Below are 16,449 nucleotides of genomic sequence, written 5' to 3'. Positions count from 1 at the left end.
ACAGAGATACAATAAAACACGACCATCTTCACACCTTGTTAGTATTGAACATGTCGTCAATCTCGCTAAGGATGTCTCCCGCATGCGTCATAACGAAATCATGGCTCCCTGGGAGAATTCGCCAGCGGACATGGTGCTCACCGCCAACGAGGGATAGTGCATCCCGGCGATAGGACTCGGTATCAATAATCTCGTCAGATCTAGCTAGTAAAATAGCTGTAGTGCCAGGAGCACGCTTGGACAACTTGGCCCAGGCCTCATGCTGATCGGTCAGGGGTGCAAAGCGAATGCTCGACATGAACGCGGGGACGAAGCCACTGTGATGGGTGACCATCCAGCGCACATACTCCATGACACGTTGCTCCAACGGCGTAACGGCCTCACCGGACACTGGGAGCACCTCTGCCTCGGCAACATTGAGTGGTGGCGTAGTGACAGCCTCTATGGGCGTCTTGGGAGGTGGCTTGGCTGAAGCGGCGATAGGCTTTTGAAGACGACTGCGTGTAGCGAAGGCCAGAATGCGCTCTGGGACGAGGCCAGAGACGAAGAGGAATCGAGAGACGCGGCCAAAGGAGGCGGCGCGGATTAAACCTGCAGGCGCGAGGAGCACGAGATCGCGCACGAGGTTAGGAAACGCATTGGCAAAATGAACTGCGATGCCACCGCCGAGAGAATAGCCAACAAGGCGAAAGGCGCCTGTACCGGTCCATGCAAGAGGGCTAGAAGCCAAGACAAGCAGCATTTGGGAGACGTAGAGACGGGCATCGTGTGGAATATCAGCGACACCATCGGAGAAACCACGCCCAAAGAGATCCTCAAGAGACATTAGTCAAGCTGGAGAGCCCGAGTAGGTAGCAAGAAGCTTACAAAGAGCATCACACGATATCCGCGTTTGACGAGCCCAAGAGCTATAGGCCCGAGAGTGATGCAGGGTGTGCTGATGCCGTGCACAAAGAAGACCTTTTCACCATTCTCAGGGCCAAACTCGTAAATACGAATGCTTCCGTACTATGTCTGTGGTCAACATACTGGCAGTTCTTTCTGGGCATCAGGCCGTGAGATAGTGGCTTACTGGGGTTTCTACATCTCGAGCGCCAGGAAACTGATCAGGTTGATAAACAAGATTCTTCAACTTATCAGCATTGGCCTTGTCGTACACGCCCGCCTTGAGCGGATTGCGAATGGTTTTCGGGCGCACGGGGTAGAGAAGTGCGCGGGCGATAGCGAGAAAGGCAACAGTTGAGAGAACAGTCGTTGTGACCACGAGGGCCGTTGGCGTATCTTGAGGAGACATATTTGTGGGATACTGGATGGTGAGAAGAGCTAACGTTAGAAGCTGATGGGCTGACTGGTGAAGAGAAAGGGTGAACACTTGTTCAGCCACTTTGTGAGATTACCTCCGCTAGGTCTGTATGTGTAGGTAGGTTGGTAAGGTGTGTAGCACGCCTGAGTCAACGGTGCAGCCACAGTGATAAAGCGGAAATGCTCAGCGCATGACGGCTCCTTTTGCTTTTTTGAAAAGATAACCCGCGATCGACAGGGACAAGAAATAGAATGAAAGATACTGTATGTAGTATTGTATCCGTACATACAAAAAGGCTTCCAGCTTTGCAGGTCTGAGGGATAAGGTCACGTCACCACACGGACGGGCTTTTCCACTGACTAGTCGCCCGAGCTGAGAGCTACTTGCCTACCTACTATAACTAGCCCCCGGCCGGCTGAGCCGGAGGTTAAAAATACCCACCTTAAGTACCGACAAACCCTCTATTATTATATCTACTATGTGAGGATCTATCGCTACTTCATTGGATAATAATAGTGCCCGATATTTTTGCCTATAAAGTTACCACAAGCTAAAACAATCATAGTTTTGGTTACCTCTCCCAGTAAGGTTGCTTTATATCGTATTCCATAGTAAAGCGTGAGCGTTTCTGATTAGACAGTTTGTCAGTTGTGGCAGCCATTTCTAGATGGACATCGCCGAACAAGGTACTGCGTATATAGTGTTCACGCTTGTTTGTTTGTTTGTTTGTGAGTAGGGAGTCATGCCTTCATTTGGATGTTTAGGCTCCGGTTCATCGCTGTTAGACAACTGGCTGGACTCTATAAAGTCGCTAGCGTTCATATCTTCATGCTCAACACCGGTTATCTAGTGGCCATGGCTCAGGCTGACTATATTGAACAGGGTTGAATGAAGCTCTATAAATGCGGGACGTACCTTGACCAGCTCAAAGGACATGACTGACATTCTCTACTCGCTTTAGATCCTGTCTTTTGCTACTGCTGAGGAGTTTTACCTACCTGGTTCTTGTTCAATCTTCTCCAATCTTATTTATGAGCTTAATGTACTATAGGTACCTTAGGTATGCGGGTATTATTAACTTCGTTTTGGCCCCAGACCAAGAATGCATAACAACTTTTCATCCTACTATACACACATCATATCATGATAATCCCAAGCTCCCTAGCCCAATCCCACTGCCCAAGCAACATTTCCCAGTTGCCGTATCAAAATGCTTAGGTTTTCCACAATCGCTGGAGCCATTTTATTCGCACCACCGAAGTTGGCTAGGAGTATATCATGAACAGCCTCCATGGTCGTCTTTGGATTCTCAACTGATGCCTCAGTTGCCCCATTGCGTTGGTTCGGTCCTCGAATGACTGGCACGCCTTGTCCCATAGTGATGTACTGCTGCACGCTCATCGCTTCCGGGCCGTCGATGTAGACTTTTTCATGCTGAGAAGACATATCCTGCTGGCTCCCGGCTTTTGTTATCACCCCGTAAGTCCACAAGGCCAGTGCCGCATGATGTACACCGACGGCGTAAAAGTTTTTCAATTGAGCGGGAGGGAAGAGCTTGGCAAATCGAAGAACTTGGCCGGCGTGCCATATAGCTGCCCGAGAGTCCACACTTTCGACCCATTGCTGGAGCACAGGAAATGTCCGATGTGCCTGTTCATCCCCCTCTTTTCCTGCGAAGAGCTGCAAGTCATCCATAGATATATGCAAGGCCATCATGAGCTGATTGAGCAACAGGCGTTCTTGGGCTGTGACCTCGGGCCAGTTCGTGGTTGTGGTTTTCAAAGTCTGCAGGTCCTGGAGCAGTTGGTGGCGTCGTGCAGCTAGCAATGAACTGGAGCCCTCATATGTGTCTTGGATATAAGAGCGTGTTCTGCAAGACGAGCAAAGATTTCTATACTCTAGGATCAGGAGCCAAAAGGCCTGAAGATAGATTGCTGCTGAAAGTTGTACATCCAAACGATGTCGATTCTCTGGGAGGAGGTTCAGATCGCGGAATAGATCACCAACTGACGGCGCTCGTTTCATGTGTCCAGCCTCTCGTCTCAAGTATGCGTCCTTCCAATCCTTTGCTGTCTTTGCGCACCACAATTCCTTGGACGCAGGTAAAGGGAGGGTGAGTTCAGCGTATGACATGACGGGGTTCGTCAGAGCTGTCATGGACTGTTGGCTATCTCGAAGGAAAAGATGGAACACAAAACTGGCGTGGTCAGCATGGATAATCGATAGAAAGGAGAAGAGGGGAAAAGAAAAGAATGTCGCAAATACTTACCGTTTCCACTTCTCCATCTCGACCCATGTCCGCCACTTTTGCTCGAGATTCGCACCCTCATCCGCCGGCGTTACTGAAAGCATCGGATATGAAGACCTCTGGAACTTGCCACGATATCGCATCATCGTCACGGGGATGTTGACGTGGCACTCTGCAATTTCCATCTTCCGTCGATTGCCGCTCCAAAGACCTGTGTCTTGACCCAGAACAATAGCCTGGATGAGGCCCATGTTGAGGATCTCTTTGTTGTTTTCTTCAAAACGCCTGGGCATAACAATTCCTATTTCGAGATTAGGGACAAGAAGAACTTTCGAACTGGTGATACATACGGATGGACTCCTGCAGAGCATACCCGAATTTTCGCAGAGTCGGTACGGGGATCAACACAGCACCAGCAGCTGCCGCTCCCGCAATCCATTCTGGCTCTTGCTCGTTGAGCTTGAAGGTAGGGAAATGTATATAATCCGAGACCTGGTTGGTATGCGAGTTGAGAAATACATGCAGCATGGTGTCCAAAAGATCTGCCGAAGGAAAGGACCCTGAGATGCGGCTCGACATCGTATCAGGTTGACAGGCCCCCAAGACTAGTGCTAGTACGCCATCACGAGCGGCGAAATCGAGCTTTTGGTCAACGATCCTTCGAAAACTCCCCCTCGAAGCCTGGGCCTGTATACTAGCCACATCTCTTTTCGAAACTGGCAGATTTCCCTGTTCGCCGAAGGCGTTGTCATTTGCTACTGGGTCCCATCGCCATGGAGACACATCCCAGGCTGTGACAAGATTCTGCCGCATATGGTCCATGTCGACGGGACTCTTGGGCGTCTCTTGCTGTACTGGGGCCGAGCTAGCCATCCCGTCTGTGTTCCAATGATCCAGCAGCCCAAAGTCCATGTCTGATAGTTCCATGTTACTATCATTACAAAAGTTCAGCACTGCGAGACCTTGATTTTCTGGGATCCTGGCTGACTGGTCGTACTGCTGTTCGTACAAGACATCCCGAAGAAAGTCACAAAAGGGAAGCTGGTCTGCCCCGGCTTGGCTGGAAGATCCAGCCTCTGAGCTGGGTGGTAGATCCCCGGTGTTTGGGGTTGCTGACCGAGAGTGCGCATGGAAGTGAGTATTCTGACTATACAGCGATGGTTGATCGGTAGGGTAAGAAGTCGTGTTAGGAAAGCTGGTGGGGGCGTATTCCGCGGAAGCGTTGCTACTGTCGTGTTCATCATCAACAGGTGTTTTGGCACGAGCACTAGCAGACAAGTGAACTAGGTTCATGGCTGCAGACGAGCTTGCCTCTGACGAGACGCAGGTCAGGCCGCGACGAACGCATCGTTGACAGGGCTTCTCCTCCTGACACTTGACCCTTGCGGTGGCACAAGCCTTGCAGGCATGGGTAACCCTACCGGTGTTGAGAGAAGTCGTACGCCTGCGTTTCTTGGTGTCGTCGTTCTCATGGTTGGTCTCATGGCGCTTCTTGAGATCAGCACGCGCAAATGTCTTTCCACAAATCGAACAGGCAAATCTACGGCCCAAAGTATGAGTCTGAACATGGCGCTGAAGATGCTCCGGTCTCGAGTAACGTCGTCCACAGTGACCACAGGCGTAAAGTGCAAGCCCTTTCTCTGGCTTCGCTAGTGAAGAAGCGCCGCCAGCCGAATCTCCTGAGGACGGCACCGGTACAGGAGGGGGAGGATATGATTGAGATGCAGGATAGACTGAGGCTGAATCTGAACGTGAAGGATCAATGTTCTGAGAAAGATTCGAGGACGAGGGCGAAGGGCCAGCCATTGCGCAACTCGTTTGAACGGATACCTTGGGTAGTAGGTAGCAAGCAGGCTTTACTCAGCCCGCAACGGTGCTTAATTTGACATTGAAGAGGAGATGTATAACGAATGAGAGTGACCCCACCCAAGAAGGAGGAGAAGAAGAAGAAGAAGAGAAAGTGAAGAGAAAGAAAACAGTGTACAACAATGTGAGGGATTGAGATATGGATGCGGGTGGTAGGTAGTAGGTAGCAATCAATGCTGTAGGGCTGGAAGCGGAATTAATGTGACGGGTATAGTGACGGATAATAAATTAGCAGGAACTTGAAGCAGGAAACAAATGATTGGCCGTGGGATTTAAAGAGTGTAAAAAGCTTTTAAAGAAAGGTGCAAAGTGCAAGGATCAGTGACATGGAGCCTAGACCAACAAGACCGACTTGTTTTTTTCTTCTTCTTTATTAAGTTGTCATGGACCCATCCATTAATTGCTAAAAGTCAAAGGTAAAATGTACAGCTTTTGATGGGGAATGCCTTCATGATATGATTGGGCCTGCAGGATCTAAGCTGAGAGGTCTAGTCCCTTTTCTGGCCAAACTCCGGGTCAAACAGCCTACAGTACCGCGTCAGATAAGTCAAAGCTCTAAAACGCTATCATGGCCTGCTAGTAGTTATATCGAAACTTGGGCTACGTCCGATGTCGTCGTCAGCATATGTCGACTGGCCAGGGTCTGGTATGGGGATGGGATATTCCGCAACTGGCCAAGAAGCTGAGTGCATACGTACTCTGCTCCATATTCAAGGGAGCCATCGTGAAACTATTACGTCTTGTTCTAGCTGCGTACGTCTTCCTCTCTATCTAATCCTGCGCTAGACAGTCAGACACAGACCCTTATCTGATCGCGAGGTTGAAAAAAGATTCGCCATGGTCCATCCTTCGTCTGAAACACCAACGCTAACTATTCACCTGAAGCCGACTCAGCCGTGCCAAGACCGCTCCTAATATCATGAGCCTTCTCATCCTGTCCTGGACCTGCATACACACAAGCCCGTCAATGTGTGATGGCGTCAACTGCCCGAGTTCTATTGGTGTAAAATAGATCGACCCCAATGAGACGCGAATGCCTCATTTATCTGTCCACGTAATGCACGTAGTAGCGGCGTATGCCGCTCTCCTGCTTGAGAAAAGAGGTCTCATGATGCTTGCATTCGACTATTTTAGAGGTGATACTGGTTTAAAAAAAAAAAACATATCAAGTCGTTGTTTGACCTTGCTTTCATTGGCCTGTTTGCTCAACACCAGCCCCCTTTATTCGACCGACCACCAGCTACAAGTAGTTATTTGTTCTGTTGCAAGTTTGACATCACACCAAAGCATCAGTTGAGACACACGTCGTCAAAATTCTGCACTAACCGCAATGCCATTGTAGATTCACTGGGAGAGCTCCGATCACGGCGCTGGTATCGAGATGCAAAGCATATCGCATAGCCGTCGCTTCTGTAGTGAGCTTTCGATTCGTCAATGGGGGTTTATTCGTAAGAGATTTGCCCCAATCAACCGAGCATGGAATTTCTCAACGGGCGATCCTACAACTTTGAGAAGCTCATGCATGAGAATAAGTCTAATTGGGTTAAGTTTGCGGGCTTGTTTAGCTATGTTCAAAAGGGTTTGATGAGCAAGGGAGCAAAAGACTAACTTTATCTTTCACTTCTAGCTATAAACAAGACAGGATTTTCGAAATTTACCGCCCAATTTCTGTCTTGTTGGCCACTGACTCAATACAGCAAGCCACAGGACGCGATGTTTATTTATCAGCATCTCTCATCCGTAATAGTCAAGCCCCGAGTACTAGCAGTCTTTAGAAAGCTGTCACGATTCCGTGGAAGGCCTCAAGGATGAAGTACATCTTTTGTTGAATCCCATTGCGTTAACTTGAGCTGATGATCAACTGAATACATACACGAAAATTCTTCAGGTTGGGCCGCAACCACTCCAGTGGGCTTCACTTCCACCGACTAACCGGCAGCCGTGTTTCAGGGTTACACGGCATAGCTGATGGTTATTCATCTGCTTCAGTTGCCAATATAATACAGTCGGATAGGTCTTTTCTCCTTTACCATCATTTTCAAATGAGTGCTCAAAAAGGGGCTGAAAACCATTCCCCCGTGATGATACTCTAATATTGGACGCAATTATCGTTTTTATTTCTTACATATCTGATGTTAACTGACTCTCATTGGGATGTCTCTCGTCAAAAAGGGCATTCACGCCGTATTAAGAGCATAGAAGTCACAAATAGGCAGATTGTTTGGGGTGGTTATCCACCTCAGGGGTATAACTCTGCATTAGCAACCACCGAGCAACCACCAAGGACACACGCAACTATAATGCTGTACCTAAAACTTACATAAGTTTGACTAGAGTATGGCAGTTGGATTGAGAAGAGCATCATCTTGTGTCCTCGCCAACCTTTCAAGCATTGCTACATAATTTACCACAGTCTGGGTGGTGCATACAGGCAATTGAGAAAATAGATCGACCCGGTGGCACGAATAACATCATTTTTGCGTTATCGAGCTGCCCGGAATTGTGTTTCTATGTTGACGAATCAATACAATAAGAGAATTCCGTAACATCAAGCCTTCTCTGAACTTATCCTCCACATCTTGTCCAGGTACTCTCATGTCCAGTGAGAGTACTTGATACCCGTCCCGAAACAAATGCGATATTCACACGGGACCCGAATAATGTCCAGAGTACGTAACGGCTAGAGGTATACCAGGCTCTGTGCTACTCGAATACCAGGACTTGCTTTTGCGATGTGCTCGACCAAGCTGGGTCAGATGATTCAGGGAGCACAAGAACGCCATATTGATTCATCAACGAATAGTTTGCACAAGAAGAAGGTCCATGGGTGATACATAGCGAAGACAGAGCTTTGGATGAAGATTGGCCCTGGAATGAGCTATCCCGAGGTATATAGATACGAGATATCCTCACTTCATCCTCAAGCTCAACCCAAGAACAATCTTTGAACTTTGTATCGCAATGACACGTCAAGTAACCAAATCACTTTTCTCATTTTTCGCATTTTTATCTTCGTATTTTTCTGTTGCGGCAGTTAATACCTTGCCCATACCAAAACGGTTCATCACCAAGCATAATGACGATGGAAACGCGATATTTGACACACAGCTCAACGATGAGTTACCCGAGACTATCCTCTCGACACACGTCTTCTACCTCGGTTACGTCACTCAAGGGCTTCCGGTTGATCTCGAAGACGATACAGACATAGAGACATATGGGAACTACATTAGTAACTCTCCAGGGCTTAGTGTCCCTGGAGGTTCGGTGCTTCGGATTGTTGACTTCCCACCCGGTAAATCAGCCATGCATCGAACACTGAGTATAGACTACGGAGTCGTAATTGAGGGTGAGATGGAGCTGGTGCTCGACTCGGGGGAGAATCGTGTGATGAAGCGAGGGGATGTGGCAGTTCAACGTGGGACAAAGCACCAATGGGTCAACACAGATGAGGAGAAATGGGCTCGAATGGTGTTTGTTCTTCAGGAGAGCAAGCAACTGGCAGTGAAAGGAGTTAAACTAGAGGAAGATCTGGGGAGCTTGGGTGATGAGCTGAGACCATTCGCCTGAAATAGACTTGACTCGGTGGATTTGGTTTCAGCTCTGATAGAAGAAGTGAAGATATATACAGTTAAAGGGGTACCTTTCGAGTCAAGGCCACTAACCAATGCTGGGCTAATAAGATGATATTGATTAACAGTCCGCGATAAGGGTCCAGATCTGCCCAGACTGCCAGGTAATAAATAAAGTGTGTCCACCTGATAGTTACATTTCAAGTTAGCGCGTGAGTGGTCAAGTGAGCTACGGTGTGAGAATGAGAGAGAAATGCTTATAGATCTAGCGTTATCTAACCTCTGAAAAGTCCAAATAATGATAACTACCTACCTCCCTACCTACCTAGTAGTCAGGTAAGTTCGAAAGATGGTATAAAGCTGGTTTGTATGTATGAGATGTGAAGCAGATGGGATACCTTATCTAAGTTGGTAGTTCAAGGTGAGGTAAGCTGAGATAGTACGGAGTACCTCCCAACTTGAATACCTCAGCTAAGGGATCTCTCAAGGCCGCACGTTGAACCCCCAGGGGCAAATAAGGCTAGGTTAGAGGTCCCGTCTGGGTAGTTTGATAGGTGATGCAAGGGTGATCGCGTGGGCGAATGCTTAGGACCCCCATCTCCACTTCTTCGGAGCGGGCAGCCCCTCAGATGAGACGGGCCTGCCGCAAGCCCAGTCCTAGCGGACCCGTGGAAGCCCAAGGCCAGCCTTTTTGGACCAACTACTCCGTAAACTTTCTAATAACTTACTCCAATCAACAAATAATTCGGCACGACTTGATTCGAATCACTTCTAAAAGGTTGCTTGTCTTCACTGAGACTCTACATCATCCTGGCATCACCTTGGTCGCCTCAAAAGTACGTTCAACAACTCGCTGCACCTCCCAGACCTGACTCAGCACCGACTTACTACCTATCCTGGCTATCACCGAGCTACCTATTAGTATCTATCTATCATGCATCATGCGAGTTAGCCTTAAACCAACCGTTTTCTAATCGCATCCGATGTAGGTTCAAGGAATACTACCGCCGACAAACACCGCACTCGAACTCAGAATTTCTTCTTTTACCTACACACTCCCATAATACAAAGCTCGGGACCCATCCCCTCGACCGATATCATCAACCCATGTTGTATTAGACGGGGGCTACACATTTCCAATCACCCCCTCGTCAACAACCGAGTCTTCATGAGCTGTCATGGCCAGCCCTTTGGGTGCTTCAGGCCAGTTCGCCTCGGAGGCTGCCAGAGACTACAGTGCTATTGTGTCGAGTAGTTCTCCGAGCTCACATTCGTTGTATAGCGATGATGGCCAACACGAAATCGACCAGAACGATCCAAACTCATATCACCACCAAGATAACGCACGAGATTCAATATGCCCTTGGCGGAATCCTCGTTTCCATCACCAAGAATGCTCGCGATACTTCGACTGTCCATCCCACACCATCGAGCGGAGTCTATCGGAGAGTGGTTCAGGAGACCAGGAATCCACCCATAGCCCGCATCACTCTCGTACTGATATCGAGCGAGATCAGTCTGGAGCACAAACCATTCGCTTCTCAAACCAGGAGCTTGCACAAGTTGGGATCACCAGGGATAATGCCCCAAACCCAGACCCGGACCATGCGAACGTCGACAGAGATGCTGCCTATATTTCGAGCGACCCTCCATCAAACCAAGCTACTTTGCCCCCCACGGTTACCCAGGGATCTGGTCAATCTTCGACAGGCACACCACATGATACGCGGTTCGATCAACCTGATCCTCAGAGTGTTGTCACTAGCAACCCGGATCAGAGAGCGAGGTCCAGCCAACGCATGATCGCGCCAAACTCACAAGTGGCTCAACGAGCGCACACAACTCCATCTCGAGAAAGAATGGATGCACCATTACCTTCTCTAAGGCCTTTGGAAGAGGCACTTCCACCGCTTCCGCGCTCTGCTCGCCAGTCGATATCTTCAGATCAACAACGCCCAAGATGGCAGCCGGATAATGAGGTCACATATTGCCCTATCTGCCACACGCAGTTTAGTTTCTTCATCCGCAAACATCACTGCAGGTAGGTCGAGATATTTCTAGGCAACATTTGATTGCATATGCTTATCAGATCAGGAAATGTGGAAGAGTTGTTTGCAACGCCTGTTCACCGCACAGGATCATCATCCCTCACCAATATATTGTACGGCAACCTGGCTCCGAGGCAGCCATCCATCAATCACTGCTTGTTGACGGACTAGGAGCTGGCTATTTTGATGTGAACGACATGTCGGGAGGTGAACGGGTACGGCTTTGCAATCCTTGCGTACCAGATCCGAATACAGCGCCCCCGCAAAGCCCGAGCCCACAAGCAACTCTTTCACCACGAACTTCTCACCAGAGGTCACGAAGCAGTATCGGTAATGCCTATGGAACACCGCAGCCGTCTAACCGACATGGTGCAGTTTTCGCGCCCGGCACCGGTGGCGACCCGTACAGATATCTCTCTCTCAGGACGAGGAGTGTCACAATGGTACTTCCGCCTTCTCTCGTTGAATCTTTGCATAAACTGACGTATCACTAGGGCTCGGTATCCTCTGGCTCTTCGCCTGCTCCTACCTATAGAAGACGTAGTGGAGCGATACAGTCGCGATTTGATCGAGTCCAAGCAAGTAGCCAGGCTACTTCGGCATCTTCATATCCAGATCGCTATAGCTCACTAGGAGAATCATCGACGAGGCAGCGGGCACTTCCGCCTACGCCACAGATTGCCGAGGAGGATGAATGTCCTGTTTGTCATCGCGAGCTGCCGTCCCAGAGCTTGCCGAACGCTGAGGAACTTCGTCAGTCACATATCACGAAGTGTATCCAGACTCACAGCGCGTATGGAACGTTAGGCGCTAGTGAGGATGGCGGAGCACCAGCTGTACCCCGGTTAACGGGCATGTATTGTTATTCCGCGACGGAGAAGGATTGCATCGATGATGCCGAGTGCACGATTTGTCTCGAAGAATTCACTGTCGGTGACCAAATGGCACGTTTGGAGTGCCTGTGCAGATTTCATAAGCACTGCATCTCGTCTTGGTTCCGTAAACACCCCGGAAGATGCCCAGTTCACCAGCATGGCTTGGGTTATTAAGAGGAGAGGCGTTTATTGCATACGAGAATGGCGTAACGGATATGGGACTGGCCACTTTTCAGCATATTCTTGTGTCTTAGATTTGGTTGAGCACTGACTACTGTGCCTTTGTTCATTGCAGCGTTTGAACTTGAATATGGGTCATGTAGTTGTGCGAGAAGTATTTGGATGTTTAAATACGATTTGCCGAAGAATAGAGAAAAGCTCATAAAACTCACTCCGATGTAAACCATGGTGTCAGTAGCCTGGTGCTAGGGTTGACTCCTTGGTTTTGTCAATGTATTCGATTGCATGAATCTATGCTCAGTGCTGTCTGACTCTGCGTCCTTACCTATATCAAACTCAGACGTTATAACACAGCCAAAATCAAAGCCTGGATATGATAGGCTACGTAATACGATATGCATGTGAATCAAGGCGTTGATAGTCTTTCCCAGGACGCAAGTCGGGTTGGTCTTTAATGGAGCATCAAGAGTTCACATGTTACAATCATGCAAGATTTGAACTTACGAAGGCTATTGATGCCCCAATTCTGTAGGGAAAGACATGCCGAACACACATACTATCAACCCTCTGTCTGGCAAGCCTCCCTGCCCCATGACCTCTGCAGTTTCCATGAAACCAAGGCCGAGATATGGTCTACATGAGTCTACGTACACAAATTATGCCCCTTGAATAGGGATCGCGAATCATCTCTTCTAGAATGAATAGATCTCTATGTTGTGAAGTATCTCGGCGAGTCTCACACTCTTCCAGAGTCTTATGATTACTTAAGGTAACTTTCACTATGACCTATCACTGAGATTCATCACCTTCCGCGTTGTACTGTTACACCGTTTGATGAATTCTTCATATGTCATCTCTCCTTTCGAAGTATACCGAAGTCTAAGGACACTTGTGATCAGTTGTCTCAGCCCTTCTATTCCATGACGTGGTATGATCTCGCGCTTGTCCCCATCTCGCACATTGTATAAGATGATGCGTGGTAATTTTCCAGACTCTGAGCCTAACAAATAGGCATAAACGCAAGCCTGGATAACATGTTCCTTGGAAAGGCTTGAGACGAACTTGATCTCCCATATTGTTAGATCATCCATGTCGTCGTTGCTCTTGGTAGCGGTATTGTGTACAATATCTGCTCGACCACAGAGTTGAGTTTCTTGGCCATCGATATAGAATTGCTGCTGCATCTCAACTTCAAAATCCAGCCCTTGAGCAGAATCCACTAGCTCACTATCAAGTCGACGCCGAGCAAGGATGAGGTCCCCGGGCTTGATCCAGTCATACTTGTGGTCTTTCATCTGAATCACGCGCGGCAGATACCCCGAGAGACTCGCTTCATATTCGCAAGCTTTCCGGCAAAGCCAAGCAACAAGCTTCTCGGGGCATTTTAGCACAATTTCATCAACCTCTCCTTCACTTGATCGCCCCAGTGACCTTAATGTTCCCGCTGTTTCTAGCTCCAGGGCTGCTGCAATAACAAGGCCGTTGATGTCGCTAACAGACTCATAGAACCCCCTTTTCGGATCTGAGAGTACCACATTTCTTATGTTGATGTGTTCATGGCGAGGGAGGGGAGGCGCTAGCCTGTCTACACGAAGATGGCGCTCGACAAGTTTATCAAGAGCATCGCCCTGGACATACCGCGTTATTTCACGGGCTCCACAAGATTTTGGAAGCATAAGGCCTAGCTCTATGAGGCGTCCGGGTAGATCAGGGTGTGGAATTTTTGTTCGTCTCTTTGTCAAGTTGACTATCTTGGCGGTGTCGTACAGAGAATTGATGGATACGCACGGCATCATCTTACTCTCACCGTTATGGACTAATACGAGTTGTTGCAGAGAGCGCGTTAAAGCCACAAAAATTTCGTTGGGACAGCTGTCATCTGGTAAGTCGCGGCCGAAGAACTGGAAATAGGAGGCATCGATGCCAAGAAGAATAACAAGCTTACGCTCTCGGCCCTTGAACTGATGTATCGTAGAGATACACAATTTTCCGTTGATCACGATGTCGTCGAGAGGTGTTTCCTCATCAGAAGGTACATTTATCGGCAAACCATAGACCTGAGCCAGCGCATTTGTGAGGTCTTGCAACGGTCCTTTCGTACGGATAGAGGGTGCTATTATCACGCAGTTCTCAGGCTTGTAACGTTTGATGAGGGGGGAAATCGCACCCGCCACTGCCAGACTGTCCCAAATGTTGCATCTCAGGACAATGGGCTTTGGGCCACGCTTCGAACTAGAGATGTACTGCTCTCCACCAAGGAAGACACGGTTGATGAACTGGACAGCCGACGAGGACAGCCTGAAACTGTTGCCTAGATGAACTTTTGCAAAAGGATAGGGGCTGATTGGACCCAGCACCTCAGGGGCCAGAGTCAGATAGCGAGGGTCAGCACCACGAAAGCGGTATATCGATTGGCGCTCGTCGCCGAGGACGACGATGCGGGCGGGCTGGCCTCCTTTCCTGAGGTTGTTGGCCCGGACAAAGCACTCGACTAGCCAGAAGGTTTCTGGGTTGCAGTCCTGAAACTCGTCTAGCACAATCATGTCGAAAGGTTTTGAGGCCCATCGTGGAAGCTTGCCACACTTGTCGATATTCTCCAAGAGCTTGATAAGTGCTTCATCGCTCGGAACCACTTGTCCAAGGAGGAGACCCGCCATGCCATGGAAAGTGTATACATCGCTGTTGTGGTATTTTCTGAGACGATGAGAGGTTTCACTCTGAAGTCTCTTTGAGAAGAGAATGCTTCCAATTCTCTTATCGGGATGTTCAGCCGCGATTGCTTCTATGGTGGCGGTTTTGCCTGATCCGGGTCTTGCTGATACCACAACATTCTGGTCAGCGCAGAGTTTTGCGATCCTCAGCTGCTGAGACGATGGTTTGAAGACTGGTCTTGGGCCCACAGACTGGAGCCAGCTGTGATTTCTGGTAAAGAGTCGAGATGAGCCTATCTGGCGAGAATAACATGACTTTTACTGTATCGTTAGCTTGATCTTCTCTGGAGTAAGTATAGCGATACTCACGGTTGGCTGTCGAAACCATGCTGGGAGCAACAGATGCATTATGTTGACTCGTAGTACTATGGTATTGATGTCATCTCCATAATTGTGAAAGGCGACAAGGACTGCTGCAACTGAAGGTGGTTCCTATGCAATGACTCTTGTTTCTAAATGTGTAGCAAATAGCACACTACTTTACTTGGTCTGCTGAGTTAGATGATTCATGATGAATTTCGGATTATCTATCGATTGTTGATTGTTCTGGTCAAGGAAGGGAACATCTTAGGGCCGCTGTGTTAACCTAGTACATGGCCCAGTCTATCCGTCAAACAATTAACTACTAGGTACCTAATCTCAACCAGCAAACAGACTACATTGCTTCGTGCTCCACCTTGATTAACCTCCAAAGCGACTCGTTAGGTTTTCCCCAGAAATGGCATTGTTGATATCTTTATGTTCATGAAAGGAGACGTTGACCCAAGTTCACACTTCACAGGCCACAGAAACTGGGGAAATGCGTACTGGTATAATAACAACACGATAGTATCTAGGGTATCCGGCCCAATCGAAAAGCTGACGGCCAAAGCACCGCACCCTATTGGGGATTCCCTCGTCCCTGTTCTGGGTCACGGTAACTACTTGGTAGTTAGTGTGAACCTAGCGTTCAGGTCAAGCAGAGTGGCAGTGCAGATGCAGATGCAGCTGCAGGTGAGGGAGAAGGGAAGGCCTTGAATGCAAGGTGACAGGAAGTGGAACTCAGCGAGGCCAAAACAGTGTGAGTTGTTGCAGTTTTTGTGTCTTTCTTATAGCATTTCCCTTATACCTTACTGTGGTGCACAGCGAACACGTGATGCACTCACTGCCTCTGAGTATGACATGACAGACTTGGAGGCGAGATTGCCCGGCAAGGAAACGGTTTCGTCAAGATTAACCAGTCAGATCACAATTGTGTTTCTGGTATCGAGTTGTGCCAGCAGTTGGTTTCATGTGCTACATATTATGTTATGGAACAAAAGGGAAACCATCACAACAGGAGCCACGAATTCACGTCTCATCGACCAAAGTCAAACCCAAACCAGGCAAAAAACGAAAGAAAAGAAAGAAAAAAACCACCAGCTGGAGACTCCAAGCTAGGTAGGTACGTAACCAACTTCAGCCGTGCTAGCAGTAAACGAAGCAGGGATTCCAGGGACCGACACCAAACCAAATACAGAAAAGACACCTCTGCTCGATCTTGGAAACCCCAGGATCCTTGTCGTCGAGGGTCCCGGTCCACTGAATACGTAGTTCCGTCACAAGCAAAATTGAGCTCCCCCGGACCATCAATTACGTAGGTCGTGTCCAGTTGCTCAGCGCAGCAG

General features: G+C 48.6%; 5 protein-coding genes across 5 annotated transcripts; 2 read left to right on the top strand and 3 right to left on the bottom strand.

Moving 5' to 3' along the window:
• Positions 1 to 28: 28 nt before the first annotated feature.
• Positions 29 to 1,294, bottom strand: FTJAE_10943 (2-hydroxy-6-oxo-6-phenylhexa-2 4-dienoate hydrolase; the record flags this gene model as incomplete). The annotated part of the gene is made up of 3 exons (XM_037343834.1): positions 29 to 814; positions 868 to 1,008; positions 1,073 to 1,294. The coding sequence occupies 3 exons, from the start codon at positions 1,292 to 1,294 to the stop codon at positions 29 to 31; spliced, it is 1,149 nt and encodes a 382-aa protein (XP_037201999.1).
• A 1,170-nt stretch (positions 1,295 to 2,464) lies between these two features.
• FTJAE_10942 (transcription factor Pig1p) lies at positions 2,465 to 5,357 on the bottom strand (the record flags this gene model as incomplete). Its single annotated transcript, XM_037343833.1, has 3 exons — positions 2,465 to 3,500; positions 3,573 to 3,852; positions 3,902 to 5,357. 3 exons carry the CDS (start codon positions 5,355 to 5,357, stop codon positions 2,465 to 2,467), a joined length of 2,772 nt encoding a protein of 923 aa, XP_037201998.1.
• Positions 5,358 to 8,378: 3,021 nt separating this feature from the next.
• On the top strand, positions 8,379 to 8,987 carry FTJAE_10941 (cupin domain protein; the record flags this gene model as incomplete). The annotated part of the gene is made up of 1 exon (XM_037343832.1): positions 8,379 to 8,987. One exon carries the CDS (start codon positions 8,379 to 8,381, stop codon positions 8,985 to 8,987), a length of 609 nt encoding a protein of 202 aa, XP_037201997.1.
• A 1,180-nt stretch (positions 8,988 to 10,167) lies between these two features.
• Positions 10,168 to 12,086, top strand: FTJAE_10940 (PIB1-phosphatidylinositol(3)-phosphate binding protein; the record flags this gene model as incomplete). The annotated part of the gene is made up of 3 exons (XM_037343831.1): positions 10,168 to 11,030; positions 11,084 to 11,480; positions 11,532 to 12,086. 3 exons carry the CDS (start codon positions 10,168 to 10,170, stop codon positions 12,084 to 12,086), a joined length of 1,815 nt encoding a protein of 604 aa, XP_037201996.1.
• Positions 12,087 to 12,871: 785 nt separating this feature from the next.
• FTJAE_10939 (p-loop containing protein) lies at positions 12,872 to 15,131 on the bottom strand (the record flags this gene model as incomplete). The annotated part of the gene is made up of 2 exons (XM_037343829.1): positions 12,872 to 15,036; positions 15,113 to 15,131. 2 exons carry the CDS (start codon positions 15,129 to 15,131, stop codon positions 12,872 to 12,874), a joined length of 2,184 nt encoding a protein of 727 aa, XP_037201995.1.
• Positions 15,132 to 16,449: the final 1,318 nt, after the last annotated feature.

The sequence above is a fragment of the Fusarium tjaetaba genome (genome assembly GCF_013396195.1).
Source record: "Fusarium tjaetaba strain NRRL 66243 chromosome Unknown NRRL66243_c0000263, whole genome shotgun sequence".
Classification (NCBI taxonomy): domain Eukaryota; kingdom Fungi; phylum Ascomycota; class Sordariomycetes; order Hypocreales; family Nectriaceae; genus Fusarium; species Fusarium tjaetaba.
Note: the sequence above shows the minus strand (reverse complement) of the source record. Positions and strands in the feature narration are given on the sequence as shown.